Source organism: Sitophilus oryzae, unplaced genomic scaffold, assembly GCF_002938485.1.
Source record: "Sitophilus oryzae breed Bouriz unplaced genomic scaffold, Soryzae_2.0 scaffold_177_pilon_pilon, whole genome shotgun sequence".
NCBI classification, from domain to species: Eukaryota; Metazoa; Arthropoda; class Insecta; order Coleoptera; family Curculionidae; genus Sitophilus; species Sitophilus oryzae.
The window spans coordinates 6,621,031-6,644,360 of record NW_022146479.1 but is presented as its reverse complement, the minus strand read 5'-3'; the positions used below and the strand labels follow the sequence as shown (position 1 = coordinate 6,644,360).

At 31.2% G+C, this 23,330-nt stretch overlaps 1 protein-coding gene across 2 annotated transcripts; it reads right to left on the bottom strand.

Moving 5' to 3' along the window:
- Positions 1 to 1,063: 1,063 nt before the first annotated feature.
- Positions 1,064 to 22,057, bottom strand: LOC115882500. 2 transcript variants are annotated; one of them, XM_030900582.1, is made up of 2 exons: positions 21,955 to 22,057; positions 1,064 to 4,396 (listed from the first exon to the last, which is right to left on the bottom strand). In XM_030900582.1, exon 2 carries the CDS (start codon positions 4,353 to 4,355, stop codon positions 1,245 to 1,247), a length of 3,111 nt encoding a protein of 1,036 aa, XP_030756442.1. In that variant the 5' UTR covers positions 4,356 to 4,396; positions 21,955 to 22,057; the 3' UTR covers positions 1,064 to 1,244. The 2 variants fall into 2 exon arrangements, with proteins under 2 accessions (XP_030756442.1, XP_030756443.1); XM_030900583.1 differs by lacking the exon at positions 21,955 to 22,057 and adding an exon at positions 10,748 to 10,774.
- Positions 22,058 to 23,330: the final 1,273 nt, after the last annotated feature.

Sequence of the window (23,330 nt, the reverse complement as noted above, 5' to 3'; positions counted from 1 at the left end):
TTACTCAAAAACCGAAAAGAGGAAATTATACATAATCTAATAGGACCTATATACAAAATCGCCACTATATCTATAAGATTAATATAAATAAATTTTATATTAAATCGCGTTTAAAATATTGAAGATGTCTCTCGCTATTTTACTGACTGTTGAGCAAGCTACATCTATAAACTTAATACATAACTCTCTTGTGAACTAATATAGTACTTTTATACCGAGATATAAAATAGGAACTTCTTTTAAACATCACCTAAAGCTTTCTATCGTACAAAACATCATGTATCTCGATATATTTCAAGTGAAAATCAACAGATCATATATAAAATTCACTCAGTCTTTCTGAATTTGCATAAAAATATGTGCTCATATGTTCCTCGTAATATACGAGGGGTCTTTGCGAATATAGGAATACACTTATTTTATAATATAATTTATGATTATACAATAATTATACGTAAAAATTAAAATAATAAAATCACAGGTGTCGTGGAATCTTTTCAATAGAACGTATCTACTCAAATTTACGTCGGATATCAGTCTAATCAAATAAGATCTTATTGAAGATTGAACATAACGTGAAATACGTCACTACTTTTCTTTTTTTTTACTTTGTACTATATATCTTATTAAAAATATATTTTGTATAAAATTGATGATGATTAACATTTGGCTTCCGTTAAAAGGCAATACTGGTAACAAACGTTAAGAACATTGAATATAAAAAACTAAGGAAAATGTCAAATACATACTATTTTTAAATGACGTTAAATTTGAGTTTTTGCGAGTTTCTTGAGCTTTGCTGTGTTTATTTCCTATTGTTTCTTATTTATAACTGGTTGTATGCAAAGTATAGAAATCTGAAGATATTTTGTCGGGTCTTGAAAAATAATGAAATAACTTTTCATTAGCACGTAATTACATAGCGAGTAGTAAACCACAATTAAGAGATTCTCGCATTTATTACTTCATAAAAACGTAACAAATAATAAATACGTTAAACAAATCGAACACCACTGATAACCGGACTTTAGCCCCCCCCAGTCATCTTGAAACCCTGCCGCGGTTCTACCAATTTTGTAGATGTGCTCCTTCCTTAGTGAATTTATTCAATGTACCAGAACAAAATTGAAAATAATTTCACAACATTAAAATATTTATCCGGGTTTTCTACCACTGAAAATTCCTACATGCTATTAAATTCCTATTAGATAGATCATCTTATTTGATTAGACTAAATATGGGGGTTAGGCCGGGGTAAGAGTAAAAGTAACCGTTAGAGGAGCTGGTTGTTTTTGAAGCACCGGCAAAAAAACGACAGATGGTACAACTCTGCGCTCAGAAGCAGAATCTTCTAACAAAAAAGCTTGCATTACATACCCAGGTGCTCCCGAGAAGTTGTCATCTTGACTTGCATCCGAATTTTGCTGTGGCAAGGCATACGTGGCTGGCAGCTGAGCTTTCTTGGCCAGATCTTTGAGAGATTGGCTCACCTCCATCGGAAGTTCAGCCACGTTGATCCTGGGTGCGGGTTTCGTAGCTTTGACCGGTTGAAAATTAACTTCTGCATCTTCTTGTTTCAGGTTTTCTTCGTCTTCGACGCCATCTTGAAACGATGCTTCTTTATTCGTATCGGAGTGGCCGTTAAAGAGTGGTGGAAATGGTAAAAATGGATGCTGGGTGTAGACATGTCGCTGAAAAAGTTCGCGTTCTAAAAAAGACTGAGGACAGACAGGACATTTAATTGGGGCATTTTCATTGATTGCGTGGGATCTTTCGTGGATAAAGAGCAAAGGTAACAGCGGTGATGTAAATGGACAATAGGAACACTGGTAGGTTTTGGCGTTAATTTCATCCGATCCAAAGATACTAGACAATACGTTTTGAATTCCAACCTTTTTCGGTACCGTATCATGACCACCGTTCGGAATTTTCAGACTTGGACTAGCTCTTTCCGTCTTGATTGATTTAGAGAGTTTGGGATTTTGACCCAGAAGTTGCTGCTCTACCTCAGACCACTTTTCAAGACCCGCTTGACCATGATCGCCAACCAAATGTGCTTTAAGCCACTTAGTGCTTCTAAATCGGCGACTGCACAGAGGACACACTTCGGTGAAGTGCGTAAAGTACCTGTGACTTAAGTCGGCAAGATCGTTGGATTTCAAACCTGGATCTGGTTCGGGAGTGGGGATGGAAGGCTGCGAAGTTGTCTCGCTTTCGGATTTTTTCGGCTGTAGAAGACTCGCACCGTACTCAACTATACCGTGTGTGTTGTGCTTATGAACTCTAAGAAAATACTTGCTGCAGAGTTCCTTATTGCAAATATCACAAACAACTCCCCCAATTTGCGCACCATTTTCTATTTCGATGCCGTGCATTCTTTGCATGTGTGTTTTCATAAAGTATTTGTTGCACAATTCCTTGTTACATATTTCGCAATAGCTGCTTGTTGGAGTGACGTTAACGGACAATCTACGCTCTGAAACACTTGCACCAGGTAAAAATATTCTGTTTGTGGATTTATCGGGTGATGTCAAGTCGCCACTGTATTCTTCTTTGCCGGCTTCAGATACAGTTATGTTGGATACGTTAGAATGCATTTCTAATATATGCTTTTTCATCTCTTCGGCGTTTTGTAAGTCTTTGCCGCATAAATCGCACAATGTGTTATTATTACTATTTTCTGAATCTCCGTTTTTTTCGAAATCCGTGTTGTCATCCATGAGCATTCCATGCTCGGTAACCATATGAGCATGCAAATAAAATCGATTTTCAAACTCTTTGCTACAGGTATTGCAAGTGGTTGAAACTTTAGTTACATCCAAGTCGTTCAATTGAAGAATCATCGTTTGCAATTTTTGTAAATCTTCGCTGATAGCTTCGGCATTTACTGGTTTCTCTTGTATCGACTGTTTTTTTGCATCCTCACCGAAAGTCACATTTAGGTTACTATCAGATTCCTTTGTTGCCATTTTCCCGTGCACCGTAAAGTTATGGAGCTGAGATAAACTAGAATTTTGAAATTTAATGCCGCATAAGTCACAACTGATATCATTGGGAGATGTGGTCTTGCGGTCATGAACTAGGGTCTGTTCGGTCATGATAAGGTTCAAAGGACTGGTTTGGATACTGGGAGGCCAAGAGTTGCCTTCCATCTTTGGATCCCTGTCATCCGGGATGTAGATTCCATGACGCTTCATCTTGTGGGTGCGTAAAAAGTACTTATTACAATATTCTTTGTTACATATTTCACAGAAAGCTTTAGGATTCATTACGCCTATTCTTCTAAGGCGATTGGAGAGATCTAATTCCCGACTAGATTGACTAGGAGAGATCTTTATAGAGTCGTAAATATTAATGTTAGCGTCAGATTCATTTTTTGTTGAGGTAGATTCGGTTTGTGTGTTGATAGGACTAGAACATGTTTCCGTCACTTGTTCTTCCGGAATAAGCTTGTCACTTTCGCTGGACGAAGAAGGTCCATTGGAAGTTGGAATGGAAAAATTCTGGATTTCGCTTGGCTCATTTTCAGAAGCCACTGGTTTTGGAAATTTATTTGGAAACGAACAAGGGAAAACCACACTGTATGGATTCAAAATATTTGTTGGAGTTTTCTGTTCGCTTTTAATGGCAATTTCTACACTTGGCACGGAGGTAGGTAACTTGATGTTCATGTTGCTAGCAGCGAAAGTGGGAATATTGACGGTGTTTGGCAGTTGCTGTTCGCTTGTCACGTCAGTGTAAATACCGTGCTTATTGGCCTTGTGGGTTTTCAGAAAGTACTTGTTACAAAACTCCTTGTTGCACAAATCGCAATAAGCGTCCGGGTTAAAAATTCGAATAGGTTTGATTTGGATGTTGTCAGGTTGGGTGAACTGCGACATCGCCATGAAAACAGAATTCGTATTACTATATGGTATCGGATTCATCCACTCCTTGTTCGGTAGTTCCCCCGTCCACATGTCTGGTCGCGGCATTGTCAAACAAAGAGGAGCATCCTCAAAAGACGCCGTTCGGTTTTCTTCTTCAGGCTCTTGTTTGAACTCGGCCGGATGATGTTCGCAAGCCACATGGTTCTGCATTTGTTCTGTCGAATCAAACTTCAGTTGGCACAAGGGACACTTTAACTCTGCATCGTCGGCGGATGTAGACTCGGGAGATTCGGAATTGTAGATTCTTATGGGCGTGGACTGTTTTCTCCGCTTCTTACAGGACTCTGACGTCGATGGCAAGCTCAAGCAGCGCTTAGAGCTTCGGGCTGATTCGAAATCCGATTCGCCGCCTGCTAGTTCTTCCCTTGCTGAAGAGTAACCTCCATGTAGTGGACCAGTGCTTGAAGGTATTGTGACGGATGTCATCGTTTATGCTTGTAGGCGACATGCAATAATCGTGTAGGTCCCTGAAATTAAACAATATCAGTCTTACCCCTTATACAAAGCTCTCATCTCACTTTATTTCTCTATGTCAAAATAAGGATTCACAAAATGAATTAATCCTGAGCCAGAAACAATATATAAATCATTAATACACTTGCGATTTCAACATAGAGTGTTACATCAAAATACTAACTTATCAAAATACACAGAAAAGAGTTTATTTTACACTCTGAACGCTATCAATGTTAGAGATTAGGGAGTAGGTCTAGCAGGTAATTAAAACTAAATTAATACTGAAGTTTCACCTGCTATAGATGCTTAATATATTTTGATAAAAACGATGGTTAAATTTATAAAAAAAAAATTTCCAAGAACATATATTATAATATTGCATATATTTTTCAACTTTCTTTGAGGCTGCACCGGTTATTTAATAATGGTATGCTTAATAATTCTTTGCTGGAACCAGTAATCTCTCTGTAGTCATAAATGAGCAAAGAATTATACGTTTCGATAAATAGAGTTTTCAAGAAATCAGATCACGGCTTTAGATATTTTATGATTCTAAGAAGGGATTTGATATTTTACTAACAAGAAAATATCAAAAACAAAATATTGCTCAGGAAATGCATAAATACTGTATGACATAATAAAAACTACATCATAGAAGACGCAGAAATAACAGTTCAGTTTGAACTTAATGTGTTTTATATGTATTCTATGCTTGGAAAATATACTGTAGTTTTTTAGATTTAAAATGAGCTTCAAATAACTGATATTCAGATGACATTCACTGTTAAGATCTTCAGCAAGCTTGAACACAAATATTATTTCCACGCGTCTACTGTGACGTCGTTTTTATGAAATCATATCTGTTCTTTAAAAAGCCTCTGTAAAAAAGCATCAATAGAAAACTAAAAAACATATAAGTTGGACGTGCCAAATAATATTTACGTCCAACAGGAATTGTGTTATTAAAAAAATCACCAGCAAATCTCATATCGCCCATGGGCTGGTGAAACGAAACTATAAAAATGTACAAAATGAAATCCCGGAGTTTAACAACGTTGTTGATAGGACAATTTTATATGATCGTATTATCTAAATCAAATCGATATCTAATAAGAAAGTTTATTTTTCGGTCGAGGCTTAAATAAAATAAAAAAGCTGCCGACAAAAAATATGCCCCTCAAAAAAATAACAGGATGAAAACGCTTTTTAAAATTGACGGAGGGCTGGTCAAAATCGAATTCTTAAATTGGGTTAAATTCTGTCTGTCTTTTTATTGGTCAATTTGAACTTGAGATTTTTTATTTAAGGTCGACAGGAAAAGATGGAAAGGATTTTAAATTTAATTTTGAACGTACTGAAAAAATAAGAAGCTGACTTGCCTATAATTTGACATTAATGCTGTCAAATTTTAATTGTTTCTAATAAATTGGTATATTTCATTTCTCTTTAATGTCTTCCTTTTTTTCTCAATTGAAAAATATTTCTACTAAAATTTATGTAGGGGTGGGGGTAGGCTTTACCCTTCGCATACTTTTTCTTAGTTTTTTTTGTGAAAGTCAAATGTTAAAGCGCTTAACAAAACATAGGATCCCCAAATCTCATTCAAATCGGAATATCCGGTTCTAAAAAGATCCTAAAAAACGTGTTTATTTTTTAACGTTTGAGGCCCTCTAAATAACAAACCTAGCACTCTTGTACATGATCACACCCTGTATACTTTATTAACTTAACATCATCGATATCACAAATATTCCCCAGTTTAATTCATACAGTATAAAAATAACACCCTACGACCTGGAAGCTTTTGCTTATCAATTTTTAAAGAATGATCATTAAATATCCTGATTTTGCTTAAAACCTTAATTCATATTTTATTACTTGTCTCTCCTTCAATCTCGAATACTATAAGAAATATCTGTTTTTTTTCCTTCTTTTTCATATTTGTTTCATAAATTTTATTTTTTTTTAAAGCCCTAAAAGTGAAGATAATGTTTTAATTTGGCTAAGTAAATTTATTAATATATGAATACGAAAAATTCAAAAACAGGATTATTGCGTATATTAAAAAAATCGCTTTTACATAAATGAATAAAAATTTAAAATCTTAAGAACATTTGGCATCAATATTAAATGAGATATTCGCGGAATAAGAGTAGATATAAAAAGAAAAAGAAAGTAATGTACTTTTATATTTAATGATTGTAAAGCAAGTAAACAACATGAAATGTAAGAAGGGACAAAAAAAGAATAAAAGAAAGATGTAAAATATAAATTGAAAGATCGATATATTTTTATGAACCTACATATATTTCAACGTTCGGTCTGTATTCGCAGACAACACTACAGGAAGAAAAGTCTTGCTAATGGCGAAATCATTAAATATTTGTGAGAGTGGACTATGGCAAGGAAGTATGATTCATGCGGCGTTTCCCTCAATTCAGGAATATCCACGCAGGGTCGCCCGTCAAAGGGGTAGTAAATCACCAAACAAATACAGAATTTTTCCAAAAAATAAATTTATTTCACCCAAAATTTGTCTTTATTGTATTGACAAGGAAAAAAATCACGATTTTTGATGGCCAAAGGTTTAAAACCTTAACAAATCGAACGGTAGATCTAAGGAATGGCTTTTCGAGGGTCAGCGCTGGACGCCCCTGGTCATCTCCCTTATTCGATTTCGCTATTTAGCCAGTTTCCAGGAGAAATAGCAAATATCGACTGGGAGAGTGCATTTGCAGGGGGGCGACAATAATAGAAACTTTTATTAACACCCGCATTTGTAATTAAAACTGCCCTTTATTAGTTTTTCAAGAAATCAATACTTTTTAATTACGGGCTTGTTCAGTTTATGCTTTTGCATTGACGTCAGATATATGTATGTATATACTACATAAGGTTTCCTATTTCATCTACTAATATTTAACTTATCTTCTATTTGATACCTTTTTCTCTGAACAATATTTTACATATTTATAAAAATTATTCTGTCTTTAATAAAGATTAATATACAGGGTGGTCCGAATTGTATTCCGGAAACTTCTGCAGCATATTCTGCAGATAAAAATAGGTAAAAAGTTCGTATAAATGTATGTTCTAAAATGCTTAGTTTCGGAGATACAGAGTGTAGAAATATCATTTTTATTTCGATTTTTTCCAAATAATTTCTGAAGTAACGTCAATATTTAGTTGAAAATTGGTGTCTGGGAGTTTTTTGACATGAGAAATTTGATTTTGATGTCAATATGACTCCTACTGGTAGAGGGCGCCACCTACATGTGTTTTAACTGTTTTGAAGCGTAATAACTTTTTGTCCGTACCTGTATAAAACTACCGAGGGAAAAAATATACATCTCTTCGTGATTTTTTACGTAAAAAATATCTCTTTGTAAAAATCGCTACGAGCAACCGTTCTCAAGATATTTAGAATGGAAATAGTCAATACATGCCATTATTAACGAAAAATAAACACGTTGAGTAGATAGTTATATCACTGAAATAATAAATTTGGGAAATTTTTATTTTTTTAAATCAATCATATTTTTTTCTGCAAAAAAAAATGATAAAACAGTTTTTGTTGAACTTTTGGTACAGAAACATTTCAAATTTATGATCTCAGTCTAATAACTATTTAGTCAACATCATGTTTAATTATTCATGTCAGTGATGACAGGCATTGATAATTTCGATTCCAAATATCTCGAAAACCATTACTCGTAGCGATTTTTACCAAGAGACATTTTTACGTAAAAGGCATCGTAGATGTATATTTTTTACTCAGCAGTTTTATACAGGTACGGACGAAAAGTTATTACTCTTCAAAAAAGTTAAAAAATATGTAGGTGGCGCCCTCTACTAGTAGGAGTTACATTGACATCAAAATAAAATTTCTCATGTCAAAAAACTCCCAGACACCAATTTTAATCCAAATATTGACGTTACTGCAGACATTATTTGGGAAAAATCGAAATAAAAATGAAACTTGTACACCCTGTATCTCCGAAACTAAGCATTTTTGGACATACATCTATACGAACATTTTTACTTATTTTTATCTGCAGAATATGCTGCCGAAGTTTCCGGAATACAGTTCGGACCACCCTGTATATTTCTCTATATACAAATACTTCCATCAAAATACGTTTATGGAAAAAAATTGGATTTTAATCAAAAAATTTGCTTGTCTAAAATTGTTACATCCTTTTATACTTTTTCGAATTTATCTAATATTTCAGAAAGAAAAAAAAACACGAAAAAGAATTTTATAAGGCCAAAAAATGCGTCTTGTGGTAAAATTAATTCGTTTCCATTATTACTGAGTAATCTTCTTGGTGGTTGTTGCATCGACTAATTACTAAGAAATTAAACTCCATATAAGACACGTTTGTAATATAATGTGATTATGAGTAATCAAACAAGTATTATAATTAATCAAATATAAATAATAATTTAATTAATAATAAAGAAAACAAAACAAAACAGAAATTTATTTGGTTCTTTCTCCCTAGTTCATCCAGTCACCAAAAACTTAGAAAATTATGCTATTTTTCGTTAAATTCTTCAACAACTCGACAATAACTATTATCGCTATTATCATCTGTTCAGTAGCACTGAACTAAATATATTTTGTGCTCTTTAACATTTTAAAATAGCAAAAACAATAACGTTAATCATAAATTAATAATAATCATCTCTCAAGGAATGAAAACTAAATAATATTGTCATATACACGCGTTTTGAATTTTAGGACTTCATATTTTTTTATTTTTCTCTAGAACGGTTGAAAAAGTATAAAGGTGATCAGAAATTTTAGAATATGCAAAAACTTTCTATGAAGAATGCATTTTTCTCAAAATGTTAGTTATTAGAAACCACATGCATCTATATATTTTTTAAAAGAAAATTAATTTTGATATTCAACTTTTCTTTATCTTTCAATAAATAAATTACTTATCAAAGGACAATACAGACTGTAACATAAATCATATCAATGCGACATAACCCAGACAATAATACAGTAGGTATGATTTACAGATTTGTATAGATATTTCTTGGTATTAAAAATGATTAACCTTAAGGAAATAATTTACTTTATTTTACTGTAGATTACTAAACTATTAATTAATTATTAAAAAATTTCAACATTATTTCCTAACTATTGGGCCGTTTTATTATTATCTGATTTATTTTTCCCTAGCACGGAAAAAGATATTTTTTATAAATAAGAAATTAAATTTTCTAAAATTATTAACTTATTTGAAAAACATATATAACGAGAATAATAAAACTTAATTTTTTTGTATAAGCTCCAGCTCTATATAAAATATTTCTTTGCAGATATTTGGAAAATTTTCCTCTTAAGTAAATTATCTAAAATTAAATTTAAAGATATTTTTTTAATTATTTCTGAAGTTATTATTTAATATATTATTACTAATTTTTTCTAGAATTTTTCAATCAGATGTATAAATACTTTTTAATATTTATATAGAAAAAATGAAAGATAAATAGAATCATATAATTTAATAAATGACTGTCTAAATAGTATAGTTTAAATATTTGTTAGGACTTATACATTCTCAAAAATGTTATTCCTTGTTTATATTTTGACTGAAACCATAAGTAATTGGTAAATAGGAGCCATAAATAATATAAGGTAAGTGATAAAGTTAAGACTGTGGAAATAATTATCAATAAAAAAAGTATAATGCCAATATTTCATATAATGCCCATTTAAAAACAATCCAGAAAGAGAGAAACCGATACAAATTTATTTTCAAATCTGTCATCCCACACCTTAGCACAAGAGCGCGAAAACCGCGTATACCCCGCAAAATAACAAATATAAGCGATATTTTGAATCTAAGGTCAAATAATGTAAGATATGCCGATGGAAATCTTTGTAAAAGGAAATCATAGGATATGGCCCCGCGAGAGAAAAAAATACTGATTATGTTTGCTGTAGTTGTTAAAACTATTTTTTTTTCGTGTAGAGTAAACATTTATACCGAATATGTAGCTCAAAATATGCAATTTTAACAAAATATAATTTATTGTATTTCAGTTTCTTTATATAATTTTACTTTGTTTATGTATTTTATTTGTTATTAAATATTTTTGTAGTATTAAAAAAAAGATGTTAAGTTTGTGAACACAAGAATGAAATATATTTTTCAGAAAAAGAATTTTATGCATAACCGTAATACTTAAAAACAAATTACAAGATATTTTCAAAAATAATTTTGTTCAAAAGCCATATAAACTAGTTAAAGGTTAATATAGTATTTTAATTATGACTATATGATAGTATAAAAGTGACAGTATAAAAATGTGTAGTACATATTAGAAAGAAATACATGACTAACCTGTCAAATATAATCACAAGCAGAGCCACAATTCGCACATTATATTAAAGGCACGAGCACAAGAAGTGCGCCTCGCGATGGTCACCACTGGCAGTATCAGTTAAAGCGACGAAAACCCGATTCCCAAAAACTACCCCTACTCCCTCCTATTTTCAACTACCCCCACCGCCGCGCCTGAAACCCCTGCCGCAATCAAACTCCTTATTTCTAATGAAGAATGAAAAAAAGACTATGCTGCAAGGGCGAGAACCAACAAAAGCCCTACATCCCTATCAAGAAGTCGGGATGAAATAAATAAGTATTGAAAAATTGTTTTCTTTTTAAATGAAAGTTTCGTTTGCGTGAAGCGATCGATTTTTTCGTATTCACCACTCACAATTTCTATTAATTTTTAATCGTATAATTAGATAATGGAGGCAAATGGCTTTAGGCAAGCTAGGCTTCCTCAGTAATAATTTTTATAGTTATGACTGAAAAGCGTTTTTCAAGAATACGAAACGCAACCTGTATCTGGAAATAACTAACAGCAATAATATTAAAAGGGAAAATATATCTGTAATAAAACTTTTTTTATATTTTCCCGTTATAAAAAAGAAACTGGATTGAATAATTTTTCATTTAATAGCAACAACGCTTTATCTAAGCTTTATCTTTATGGAAAAATAACTTTTTTATTATTTATAGGTGGAAATTCATCATATTTATTTAATATGCCTTCGTTCCGATGAAAGCTTTCATTTCATTGGTTTAAACTCGTACAATAAACCTTATCTTTTATCAATTTTTATTCTATCGATTTATTAATTTTATCTATACGTATGCCCGCACAGTGTAGTTTAATATTTAAATAAATTTCGAACATGAAAAACCTATATAAACAAGATAAAAGTTAATCGAAAAGTTTTAGCAATAATATCATTTCGTTTTGCGTAGAATAATATTTAGCTTTTATACAGTGTGAATTTTTAAAGCGTTTCAAAGCTGTAGGTATCTGAACAAAAATTAAGATTATTTTTATCAAGTTTCTATATAAATTAAAACCACCTTAATAAAATGATTGCTCAGGCATCTGTAGAAGTTCGTAATGTATGGCTAGCGCCTTTTTTGATTTTAGTAAACAGAATTTTTTTCAAGATCTAATTTTTTTCATTTCTTGACTATACCGGGTGAGACTTAAATAAGTGCTAATATTTTTAGGGGTGGTATATTTCGACCACAGAAATCAGAGTTTATTTTTCGCGAAAAATTTTTTTGTAAATTTGAAATTTTTTAAATCATTTTTTAAAATTTCTAGTTAAAAAACATAATATCTTCATAATATGGCAACATAGGTAGTAGAATAAATTTACAAGAAAGAAAACCCAGAAAAGATGCAGCGGTTTTCACAATATAAGCGAAAAATCATTTTTTTTTTAATTTTCAAAGTAAAATATCTCAGTTATTTTGGGCTTATTTGAAACACGGTAAAGATGGTTTTTTTTCTTTTATCGAGATCTACCAGTCCTAAAAATATTTGCACTCATCCTGTATAATATGTTTCACAAAACTTTTAAATAAAAACTAATATTTTTTCAGTTTTGGACATTTTTAAGATTCACTGATTTTAATAATCTTTTTTTTCTCTATAGATTGTCCATATTATATATATATTAATTTCTAACGATATTCGGGGGGGGGGGGATCAAAATTTTATTCCCACGCAGTAATTTTGAATTTGAATACGTACATTTATATTGGAATCAATTTTAATAGGATTTTATTCTATTATTAGAGTTAACAATATATCCCACTTAATAAATATATAAATTAAGTGGTTTTTGAAAACATATTTAAGAAAATTTCAACAACTTTAGACGAGATTTTGATGGAATTTTACTAACGCATTCTCAATATATTAGATAAATTTATAATTAACATTTTTAGGTATCAAAAATATCATCAAAAGTTATGAGAGAATTTTTTAAACGATTTATTAAAGTTCTTTAATAAATATTGAACTCTTAAAAAAATCATTTTAATATTAAACAAAAACTTAAAATTAATAACACACTTTTTTAATTATTTATTAAATTTCAACATCAGTTTTCAAATCTTAATTACTTTTTGTATGTTTCTGCTTAATACTAGCAATATTAATTTAAATTTGCCAACTAAGACAGTAAGTAAATAAAGTAATGTTTAATTTTTTCTTCAGAACGATATTTATGAACGTAATTAGTACGTTATTTACTAAGAGTGTATTTTTTTATTAATAAAAACTACACATCAAAGAAAACATTATTTTTAGAACTTTATTGGAACACAGACCTCGAAAAGGCATATAAAAAATTTTTTTAATTAATTATTAAAGTTCCGTTGTTACAATTTTTGATTAAATTTTTATTAAATTTTTTCAAGCTACAAAACTTCAAAAACACATATATACCTTTTCTGAACATTCGTGTATTTCTTATTAATGTGTAAAAGGCCCACTGACTTTATGGATATTTTTCAGTAAAAAATGAACCACACCAACAAACATTTATACAAGAATATACAGTTTTTTTCAGAAATATTTTATATGTATATATGTATGTTACTGTAAATGTTCGAAATGCGGTAAATAAGGATAGGATAAGCGAGCTAAACCTAGGATTTACCAAAATTATATGGTAAAAGCACGAAAACTATTTATTTTGCTTCCATTTCGGACTTTTACCGGACCCAAACAGTAAATCTTAGGATTTACCACACCGCACCGCACTGGTAAAAGTACGAATAAGCAAGTGGTAGTAAAAACCAACCAAACCCACCAAATAACCACCTAACCAATGCATTAACACCCCCCAAATAACCAGGCTAACCAATGCATTAACACTCTCCAAATAACCAGGCTAACCAATGCATTAACACCCTCCAAATAACCACCTAACCAATGCATTAACACCCTCCAAATAACCAGGCTAACCTAATTAGTTAATGCTTTTGGTAAATCCTAGGTTTAGCGCGCTTATCCTAGGTTTAGCGCGCTTATCGTAGGTTTTACCGCATTTCGGATATTTACAGTAACAAATATAAGACTGATACGTTACAAAAATCGATATCGTGAAACGATAATCGTTAAAATTTCAATGCCTAAGTAAACAAAAACAGAGATGTATTTGTATATCGACATCAAAAATTTGTCGATATTGTTGCTATAAGAAAAATAATTCGTACTTTTAATAATGCGGTGTGGTAAATCCTAAGATTTACTGTTTGGGTCCGGTAAAAGTCCGAAATGGAAGCAAAATAAAGAAGTTTTCGAGCTTTTACCACTTGCTTTTGGTAAATCCTAGGTTTATCGCGCTTATCCTAGGTTTTACCGCATTTCGGACATTTACAGTGACATATAAAAAATAAATGAGAAAAAAAAGAAAAATTGCCAATTTTTTGCTATTTTTTGACAATTTAAAAGGCCTTAGAAATTAGAAAATAGTAAACATAAAAGTAAAAAATATATAGTTATAAAATCTTCAGCATCGGTTTTGTAAGAGAATTAATGACCATTGTTTTTGAGCTATTTTTGATGATGGTTAAAACGTCCAGTACATTCATTACTGTTCTCGTAAGACTACATTGGGATATGTTTTCTTATTCTACCCCTTTTAATTAGTAAATAACAGCAGATTGAACAAAATCGGTGACATGACAAAAAATTACAAATGTTCATGACTATATATATATGGAAAAAAATCGAAAAAATTGGCCATTTTGACATGAGTTAAGAGCTCTCAGAAGAATAGTAAAGATGGACGTAAAGTTTTGAAAATGTTTAGCATTTGTAGAAAATTGTATGTAGATTCAGAAGACATACGCAGATACCGGACACAGAAGGCTTACAAAGATACCTTAGTTTGGTAATAAAATCAATTTTTTGGACTCTTTTTTGAGCTATTTTTCTTGATGGTTAAAATTTAAAAAAAAAAGTAAATAACAGCAGTTATAGCAAAATCGGTGGCGTGTTGAAAATAGAAAATCTTCATGAAAAAAAGTCAAAAAAATTTTAAAGTCGAAAAAACATTTTTACTTAAATTTTACATTGGAAGAAAGAAAATGGTACAGCAAAAATACATGGAGTAATATAATATTTCCTTTGTAGAGGTGGCGCTACTGGATAAACCCTACATTAAATCGATTTTATTTTTAGTAATATTTAATAAAAGAGATAAGAAACAGATTGTATCCTATAAAACCACCTGTATTTACCTTTAACAAAGGGAAAGGTAGCCGTATGGCACGCACAAATTTTAAATAAAAACGCGACATGTTCTAAGAAGCGGGGGAAATATTGATCATTAGATAGAGCCAAACTGATATCACCAAATATAATTAATGAAAAACATGGCTGACGCCACAGCTGAATACGTTTTGATATATGTCCTGTTTATTTTCAGCTTGACGTTGAAGCTATTAAAATGTCCTGAAAAATTACTTTTCGCTGTTATTTATAAGCCACGTATAATAATTATTTTTTAGTAATATAGACACATACGTATGTATTACTGATACTGCACAATTAATATTTTTTATTGAGAAAAATCTATTGAAAAATGTAATCTCACTATACCGGGTGCGTTTCAAAAGTGGCTCACCCCATAACTTTTTTTATTTTTTCAGATAAAAAACGAGATTTGGTATGCTAGTATACGACATAAATTAGGATTGATTGACTTATTCGATTCTTTTCGGACACTTACTGTTTCACCGGACATTATCATATGTCAACTTTTGACAGTTCCGCTTAAAACAAAATTGTATTTTAAATTTCAACCTAGATTGCCATGGCAGTGTTAAAACACTCATTTTTAATCAAGGAGCGTTGGAAAAATAGATTTGATCGTCTAATATTTTTAGTGTCTTGTCCTGGCCGGTTAAAAGATGCCCAAATCGTATTTTTAACATATTTCAATTTTTTCAAATGGAACGAGGGTGACTCATTGGCCTATTTGGAAAAAGCATTTTTTATGAATAATTTGGTACCACACACTTGGTATTTCGAGTCAAATTTTCGTTATGAATCGCATGTTGCAATTTCAAATAAGCCCTATTCGAAAATGTCAAAAGTTGACATACGATATGTCATTCTATTAAGAGTGTCATTTTCTATCGAATAAAGTATTAAAATACCGAGAATGCCATTTAAAAATCAAAAGTTGTAGTCATTTCCGGTGAAACAGGAAGTTACCGAAAACAATTGAATACGTCAATCAATCCGATTTAATGTCATATACTTATATACCAAATCTCGTTTTTTTATCTGAAAAAATAAAAAATAGGGGTGAGCCACTTTTGAGACGCACCCGGTATAACAATAATTTGCACAACTTTAGATTATCAGATCTTTAAATCATCATCTGTGAGAATATTGAAAAAAATACCAGATTGATATCTGCGTTCTAATAAGGACGCCAAGTCATATGCAATGTCAATTTTAAACAAAATATCTATAACAGAAGTTTTTTAGTTAATTTTTTACAGACTTGTATGGCTATTTGTCTCAATACAAACTTGCAGCCTTACCTAAGACTCATCTCGCTTAGTCTTTTCAAGTACGAGTTGTTCTGCTCATGCCTTTTTATAATCTGAGTTTCTTTAAATGCTTACATCTTGTAAGTACGGGCGTGGCAAACCTGAGGTGGTCACATTCGTATGGTCTTCATAAGTCTTGTTCTTACTTGAGGTGGCCATTAAATAGATGCTTACTTCAACTTATTTCGAGTGATTCTTCTGTTCTTTTAATACATATGCCTTTAGATATATAAAAAAAACTATCTTTATAAAGCTAGAGTCAATGAGACACTGATGATGAAATCAACGATGACAAGAAAGATGGGTGTGTATTTGCTCTTTTAGTTTTTTGTATCTTGAAGGGTCAAGACTTCCAAGTCGAGCATATGATACAGTGAGATAAAATACTAACATACTTCAAAAGAAATATATTATCAAAGTGTATGTTTAATAATGACAAGCATCTCAATATTTTTTCATGCTATGCTTTTGCTTGGTCACTACCCTCAAATATATTTTTATCTCGTTTAGTATCGTTGACGTAAAAGCTCTCACAAATATTTTTATATTGCTGTTTTTTGCCTGATTTAAAAAATATAAATAAATATTATTATTATTAAATAAGTACATATATCAAATCGATAACGTCCATAAAGTAGCCATTAACCTAATAGATAAATACCTACTTAACAATATTCAGAAATATATCAAAGCGGTCTAAAAAACAGTTCGAGATTTAGGTCTGATAAACTACCTTTTTAAAGAGCTTAAAATTATACAAAATCTAAATATAAGCTAGCTTTTGATTTGCTAATTCCTTTGTAGAAATATAAATACGCTTGGTCAGATATGGTCTAACCAACCTATAAAAAAACACAAGGAAATAACTTGTAATAATCACGAAAGCTATATTACACGAAAACTAGACGTATTTATATTTAAAAAAATGTCAAAAAATCGCTTATTCATTTGTACGCAAAAATTTGATAGTAAAATATCAACAGATTGGCATTCGATGAATCTATGAGCTAATTTTAATATGCGATCAACTTTAGATAAAAGTTTGATAGAATCAGTACGCCTTCTGCTATAATCTGGATTATAATTTTAAGTGGGCAGAAGTGAATTTTGGCAGAGGTGAATTTTGTTTCAAAAGTAAAAGTATGTTAGTAACTACATTTGTTATGCGTTATCAATTTAACACGTTTTAGAATAAGATTAAATATTTTAAGTACTTTTTAAACAAATATTTGTACTTGAACTGTAAGTGGTACATAATACGTCAATTATATTATCGTTTACATTACTTTCTGCACTAATTACACTAATATGAGATTAAAAGGATTTTAAAGAAGCCATGAAACCAAAAAAAGAAAAAATTTGGAATTAAGAAGAAAAAAGGAATATAAGAATAAATTCGGGGCACTCTTAGGAATTGAATATAACGTGAAGTTATTCATCTTTATAAAATATCCCATGCTAAAAAATTCTGCTTCAGTTTTTTATTAAATAAGGCGACATATTAAAAAATTCTTGTTGGTCTTTTCTCTCTCTCGAACTCCTCTTCATAATGGGTTTATTAAAAAAATTATATTATTCACATTTTTTTTTATTTTTCTCTAGATGTTTGAAAGTCTAACCTTCTAAATTTAAAAATTGGCTGTACTTAAACTGCCGTTAAACGGTAGCTTACTAAAATGCCGTTAATAGGTATGACGTCATTGATGTGACGCACTTGACGGCTTTATGAAATATAGGAATTTTATAAGGACTAACCAACGCTATCCACCCTACCAAATAACCAACTTAACCAACGCAACTAACCTCGACACTGATAAAAAATATAAAAAACAAATATAAATTAATAAAAATCAACCAACCCCACCAAATAACCAACTAACCAATGTATTAACACCCTCCAAATAACCAGGCTAACCAACCCGCCAAATAACTAAACCAATCCAACCAAAAAGAGTGAAACCAATGCAATAAGATCACGATATAAGCGAAGAAAATATAAAAAGTCTTGGTCGGCGTGAGATTTGAACCACGGACCATTCGCTTACGAAGCGATAGCCTCAGCCACTGACCCACAGGTGCTCTTGCAAAATGCTTAAGGCTAGGCATTACTTTCCGCCGACATGAACGACGTCACAATATCTATTAACGGCATTTTAGTAGGCTACCGTTTAACGGCTGTTTAAGTACATCGTTAAAAATTCCCAAATAGAAAAAATTAAAAGTTTATTAAATGTAATCGTTATATCACAAGTAATGACAAATACTCATTCAAGAATGTCTACTCCAATAAAGAAAACATTTATTTTGTTATTATATAATTATTAGTTCTTTTAATATTTCAACTCCAATTTCACTTTTAATACCAATAAAATGTGGTACTCTTTTATTTTCTATATAATAAATCTTCAGTGCTTGCATTTACGCAGACTATGCGGCTGTCAGGCATGAATTGACACCGCTTACTGCGTAGATCGGTTGCGCAGATTGTTCGACTATTTACCGTATGAAATTTGTTACTGTTTATTTTTGTTGTTACTATTTATAATTGCTATTTACAATGCTTGCATTTACGCAGACTATGCGGCTGTCTGGAATGAATTGGCGTCGCTTACTGCGTAGATCGGTTGCGTAGATTGTTCGACTTTAGTTTATTTTTGTGTAATTGTTAAAAGAATGAGAGAACTATCTAAATTTAGATTGGATGACATTGTGCGACATGAATTTAAAATTACAAAAGATGGAAGGGTTTATCATAGACAAAAATTTCAAAAATGTTTAGATATTATTAGTAACAAAAAGTAATATTAATATCAGACTTTTATAGATATATCAGCAATGAGAATTTTATTTTTTAATTTCTCAAAGTTTATACATATTTTATAATGTTAAATAAACTTCCGTTAAAATAAGCTTGTAATAGATTGGATTTATTGTCTGAACACATGACTTAAATATTTTAAGGATACACCAAGTAATAATTTTAAAATACTTCAGTTAATTAATTGTTTCTATGAAATTGGAATGTATGAATAAGAATTCGCTTCTACGTATTTGAATATATGAAATATTTGAATAGTTGGGAAACTAGGATATATAAGATATTTTTAAAATTAACATCATCTACTGATACTTAATATTCAGTATAGTATTTCATACTTAAAATAATTAACTGTAATAAAGTTAATTTCCAAACTTTATGTTAAAAAGGCTTGTTCAATTTCAACATTTTCTGAAACCGTAACAGCAATTTCAACATTTATTGGTCCGAAAACTCATGAAAACTAAGAAGATATATTTTGAAAATGATATATTGTTTTCGTTTACAATAATAAGAAGGTAGGTATTAGGTATCGTCTAAAATCTGATATATAGGCAACTGTATTTCATGTTTTTATTAATAATATTTTTGTAATTCGTAAATGAGGTCTTGTTAGGTGACTTTATTATAAACAGGACATAATAAACAAACTGAAAAATAAAGTAATTACTTACATCCACAACGGAATCGTATAAAACGCGTAATGTAAATATACTTAGACAAAAATGTCTGGTTTAAATAATGGAGGTTTTCTCTATTGTTAATACTTATTAACAATAGAGGAAAATTCACACTCTTTAAATACCATAATGTGCATAAACACGCTTTAACATAAAACACAATTTGACAATAATTTAATTTGCGGAAATAATAAAAATTATTTATTTAATAAAAATAATTGTATTAATATTTTATAAATAAATATCAGTTAAAGATAGATTAAAATTTCGTTAAATAAATCACTTCTATACATAATTATAATAAACATATAAATTTTTTGCTCTGGCTTTAAAATCTTTTAATTTTTTTGACCCTTGTTTTTGAACTATTTTTATTAATGCCAAACGTCCCTTAAGTTTTCGTAAAACTACAATGGACTGTATTGTCTTATCTACAACATTTCATTTAGTAAATAACAGAAGTATTGCCAATTTTCATGACATGTATGGAAACAGTCGAAAAAATGCCTAATTTTTGGCTATTTTTACACATTTTCAAAAGCCATAATTAAAAAAATGTCAAAATTTGTATGAAATTTTATGTAGATTCAAATATATACCCCCTAAAGGCTTAGATACCTTAATTTTGTGAGAAAATTTGATGACCCTTGTTTCTAAATTATTTTTGATGTTGGTTAAAATTTCCCCTACGACTAATACTGTATTCGTAAGACCACAATGTGGCCTATATTTTCTTATTCTAACCTTTTAATTAGTAAATAAGAGCAGTTTTAACAAAATCGGTGACATGACAAAAATCGAATGTATGAAAATTAGTCGACCAATGACCATTTTTCTAACCATTTATGGGAAGTTTTCAACTTTTCTGTTTCACAGTTTCACAAGTATTTGATTGAAGAGTTAAAAAAATTCCAATACGTGTATTTAAATAATTCTATGACAAGTATTAACTATGAATGATTTTGCACCTCAAAGCTGCAGTATTCAGAATAAGATATTGTAAAGAGAAATCATTTTCTTTTAATTCAAAAACATTTAAGATTCTAATTATTGTAGATTGTGCTTGAAATTTCTAAATTTAAAAATGTGAGTATCGAGACAAAAAGAAAGTAGTAAAAGTAAAAGAGCGGTAGATTAGCCCTGTTTGGCGCTCATGTATATCGTTTACTGCTCTACTGGCCACCTCTCACAAAGGGGAAGTTGACCGGCGGCTCTAGCCGTATAGTAGGCCTTTAGTTTAGTAAGTAGTACGTATATGTGTGTGAATGCGTGTGTTTCCAGCATGGCCCAAACGGATCAATAATCCTCCTACACTAGCAAGACCACTGGTCAGAAAAATGGCCAGTCGCGCAACTTTCATTTTAAGACACAAGTGACAGGCGGGCCACGAGACACGCCTAGCCAAAAATACTAATTCTTTTCCTTCTCCGTTGCCTTAGCGATTAATTAGATTTGGGCCTGCCATACCTCAGTGCCCCGTCCTTGTCTCTCGCTCGCCAATCCCCCCCGACCCCCCACATATAACCGGGATATTACGGGAAATGTTCAGAATTTTCACATCTTCTTCCGGACGATAAAAATATTTCCTCGTCTTATTCCACCCCGACTTATATCATGTGCCAACCCCCTAAATAATTTTCATTTTTATTTCTTTATTAAATTCAATTTGTTATTGTTTATTCGATATTTAAATTAAGAAAAAACTTCATGGAAATAACGTTAATTGAGAAGTTAAAAAGTATAGTTGAAGGAAAAAACGTAAACAAGAATAGAAGAGTGTGAAGGAGAGATCCGTCGGGTGCATGGAAAAAAGACAGGTAGAACACGTGCATCAGTTCATGCATAAATAATGTCCATTTAAATCCGGATTCTGCTCAGTGCAAGGCAAATTTTGTGCAGTTTTCTTCGCGGTATACTTAAAAACCCGCCACTTCGTGTCCATCGATCATTTCGTATCGTTCAACTAAAACGGCGATGTATAGGAAGTAATAAGCTCGCGTAAAGCTATTTTATTAAAGCTTTTGCCCTATTCTCTACCGACTAACCTTAAAAGCTCCGCTCGAGCTTTCGTATGATTCACCCCCGCGTTTTCTAAGCCGAATTTACCGGAAAGGGTCGAAAAAAAGGGACTGTTTTATGATTTTACATCGAAAACTTACCAAAGACCATTCGCCAAGTTTTAGAAAATTGTCATTGCTGGCACACTGGCACCTATACGACACTAGTGAGGTGTACCTACTGATAAATTAAGGGACAGCCTGGAAAAAGGGATCGTGGTGCGCAACTCCATCAAATTTAGATGACAAAAAGCCGTTATTTGTTAAAGAAGTGCGTCGATGTTATGTTTCGCTTTATCGCATATTTTTTTCCAACGCAGAACATTTCATAACAAGGAGATTTTCTGTTGTTGTTCAATTGATTCACACTTTTATTTTCTTTTATTTTTAGTTGGAAATATTCCACGTTCTGTTTCATTCCCATTCTCTTTCCCTCTTTAACTCAAATCAAACACACAAGAAAATTGACGTAAAATAATTAAAGAAATAAACAAGAAAAATAATAAAAGAAAATAAATAATTAATTATTTAATTTATAAAAATGTAAAATCTCTATTCAATTAAAAAAAAGAGGGTTCCGTACAAATTTGTAGGTACATATTATAAAAAGATTATAAATTAATGAAAACTAGTCAGAGGTCCCCGGATTGTCTTAACAAGAGGAGAGAAAAACTTTTTTATTATTGACATTTTGAGAAACACACGTTCTTCATTGAAATTTTTGCTCGTTCTAAAATGGTTAATTTATGATTTTTCAAATTTCCATAACGTTTAGTCCATAACGTTAGTCCTAAAAATCAAAAGGCGTTTCTATAGTGATATAATTTCGATTTCACTCTTTGATGAATGGTTATTATTATTTTTAATTAACGTCATATTTTTTGCTGTTATTAAAGTATGTATCACATTTTCCGATAATTATCACCCTTTCCGTAGCATTAAACTAATAATTAAAGTTTGCGCTTTTTGAGCATTTTAAAATAGCAAAAAATAGGATGTTAATTAAAATTCTATTAATAACCATCTATCAAAGAATGAAAACGAAATTATATTACCAGAGAAACGCGTTTTGATTTTTTGGAATTAAATAAAAATTAAATTACATTTTCATGTTTTTTTTAATTTTCTCTTAAACGGTATGGAAATTTGGAAAAGTGGACTAAAGTATTATAGAACAATAAAAAAATGTTATAAGGTATGCATTTTTCTCAAAATGTCATTAACAAAAAAGTGTCCCTCTTGTAAAAACAATCCGGGGACATACTGTATATTTTTTACGACATAGGCGCGATTCTCACTATAACGTATAGTCGGAGCGCTGTAACAGCGTTTTCAGATGGAGCGGAGCGTCCGCGACGGACCGTCCGCGACTTCGAGCAGTACCATGAGTTTATATGAACGATTTCACATGGGTCGCGTATGCTCCGTCCGGATGAGCTATATTGAAAAAACACCCGCGCGTACGGTCCGCTCCATCT